The sequence below is a fragment of the Sinocyclocheilus grahami genome, unplaced genomic scaffold (genome assembly GCF_001515645.1).
Source record: "Sinocyclocheilus grahami isolate Dianchi unplaced genomic scaffold, SAMN03320097.WGS_v1.1 scaffold9377.1, whole genome shotgun sequence".
Taxonomy (NCBI): domain Eukaryota; kingdom Metazoa; phylum Chordata; class Actinopteri; order Cypriniformes; family Cyprinidae; genus Sinocyclocheilus; species Sinocyclocheilus grahami.
The window spans coordinates 7708-8478 of record NW_015512580.1 but is presented as its reverse complement, the minus strand read 5'-3'; the positions used below and the strand labels follow the sequence as shown (position 1 = coordinate 8478).

General features: G+C 37.9%; 2 protein-coding genes across 2 annotated transcripts in view; both read left to right on the top strand.

The window, feature by feature from the left end:
- The first annotated feature begins 23 nt into the window (after window positions 1-23).
- On the top strand, window positions 24-730 carry LOC107578232 (peptide chain release factor 1-like, mitochondrial). Its single transcript, XM_016264205.1, has 2 exons — window positions 24-157; window positions 492-730. Exons 1-2 carry the CDS (start codon window positions 77-79, stop codon window positions 699-701), a joined length of 291 nt encoding a protein of 96 aa, XP_016119691.1. The 5' UTR covers window positions 24-76; the 3' UTR covers window positions 702-730.
- LOC107578230 (F-box only protein 5-like) overlaps window positions 722-771 on the top strand; it is a 5468-nt gene continuing 5418 nt past the window's right edge. Inside the window, exon 1 of the mRNA XM_016264204.1 lies at window positions 722-739. Coding sequence (XP_016119690.1) covers window positions 722-739 — 18 coding nt within the window. The remainder of the gene's footprint in view (window positions 740-771) is intronic.

The following is a 771-nucleotide window of genomic DNA, read 5'->3' as shown; positions in this document are numbered from 1 at the left end:
ATGTTTTGTTGTAATTTCAGGCACAGTGGCTGAATGTCAGCAGGAACGCTCTCAGATCAAGAACAAAGAGACAGCCATGACGTTACTGCGAGCCAAACTCTACAGCGCCCGGCTGGAGGAGGAGACCAGTAAGAGATACCTGGCTCGAAAACTACAGGTATATTAATTCATTAGTCTTTTTAAATTATGATATTAATTAAGCATGAAATCAGCGTTGAACCTATTTACTTTCTGAATTCACTTTCCTGCAAATGACTTATCAGTGCACCTTATGAAGAAAGAAAAAAAGAAGCCTTTTCTTCCTCTGAAATAACTTCATGATCCAGTAAATTCCTGCCATTCATTTAGTTTCTTTAAATATCCTGTTTAACGTGGAAAATGTGTTGCGAACAGCAACTCACATTGACTTTAACTTTATTAATATCAGATATAATTGTTTTTACTGATATTATTTGGTATATATAAACTGCATTTGACTTCTCTTGTAATAGATTGGCACCAAAGGCAGATCAGAGAAAATCAGGACTTATAACTTCTCTCAGGACCGGATCACCGATCACAGGATTGGGAAAACCATTCACGACGTGCATGGCTTTTTACAAGGAGAGGAACTGCTCGAGGAGATGATTGTGTTTCTGCAACAGTTTTCTGAACAGGAATCTCTTATGGACGTTCTCCAAGACAGTGATCAGAATCAGTAGTTATTTGCGGCAATAAAGAAATGTGTGAAAGTTTGGGTGTCAGATTGAATTGTAAGCACAGTCTGAGAAA

Coding starts and splice junctions, on each gene's coding strand:
- LOC107578232 (XM_016264205.1), top strand. CDS start 77: ATGACGTTACTGCGAGCCAAACTCTACAGCGCCCGGCTGGAGGAGGAG. Junction 158..491: donor ACCTGGCTCGAAAACTACAG/GTATATTAATTC, acceptor CTCTTGTAATAG/ATTGGCACCAAAGGCAGATC.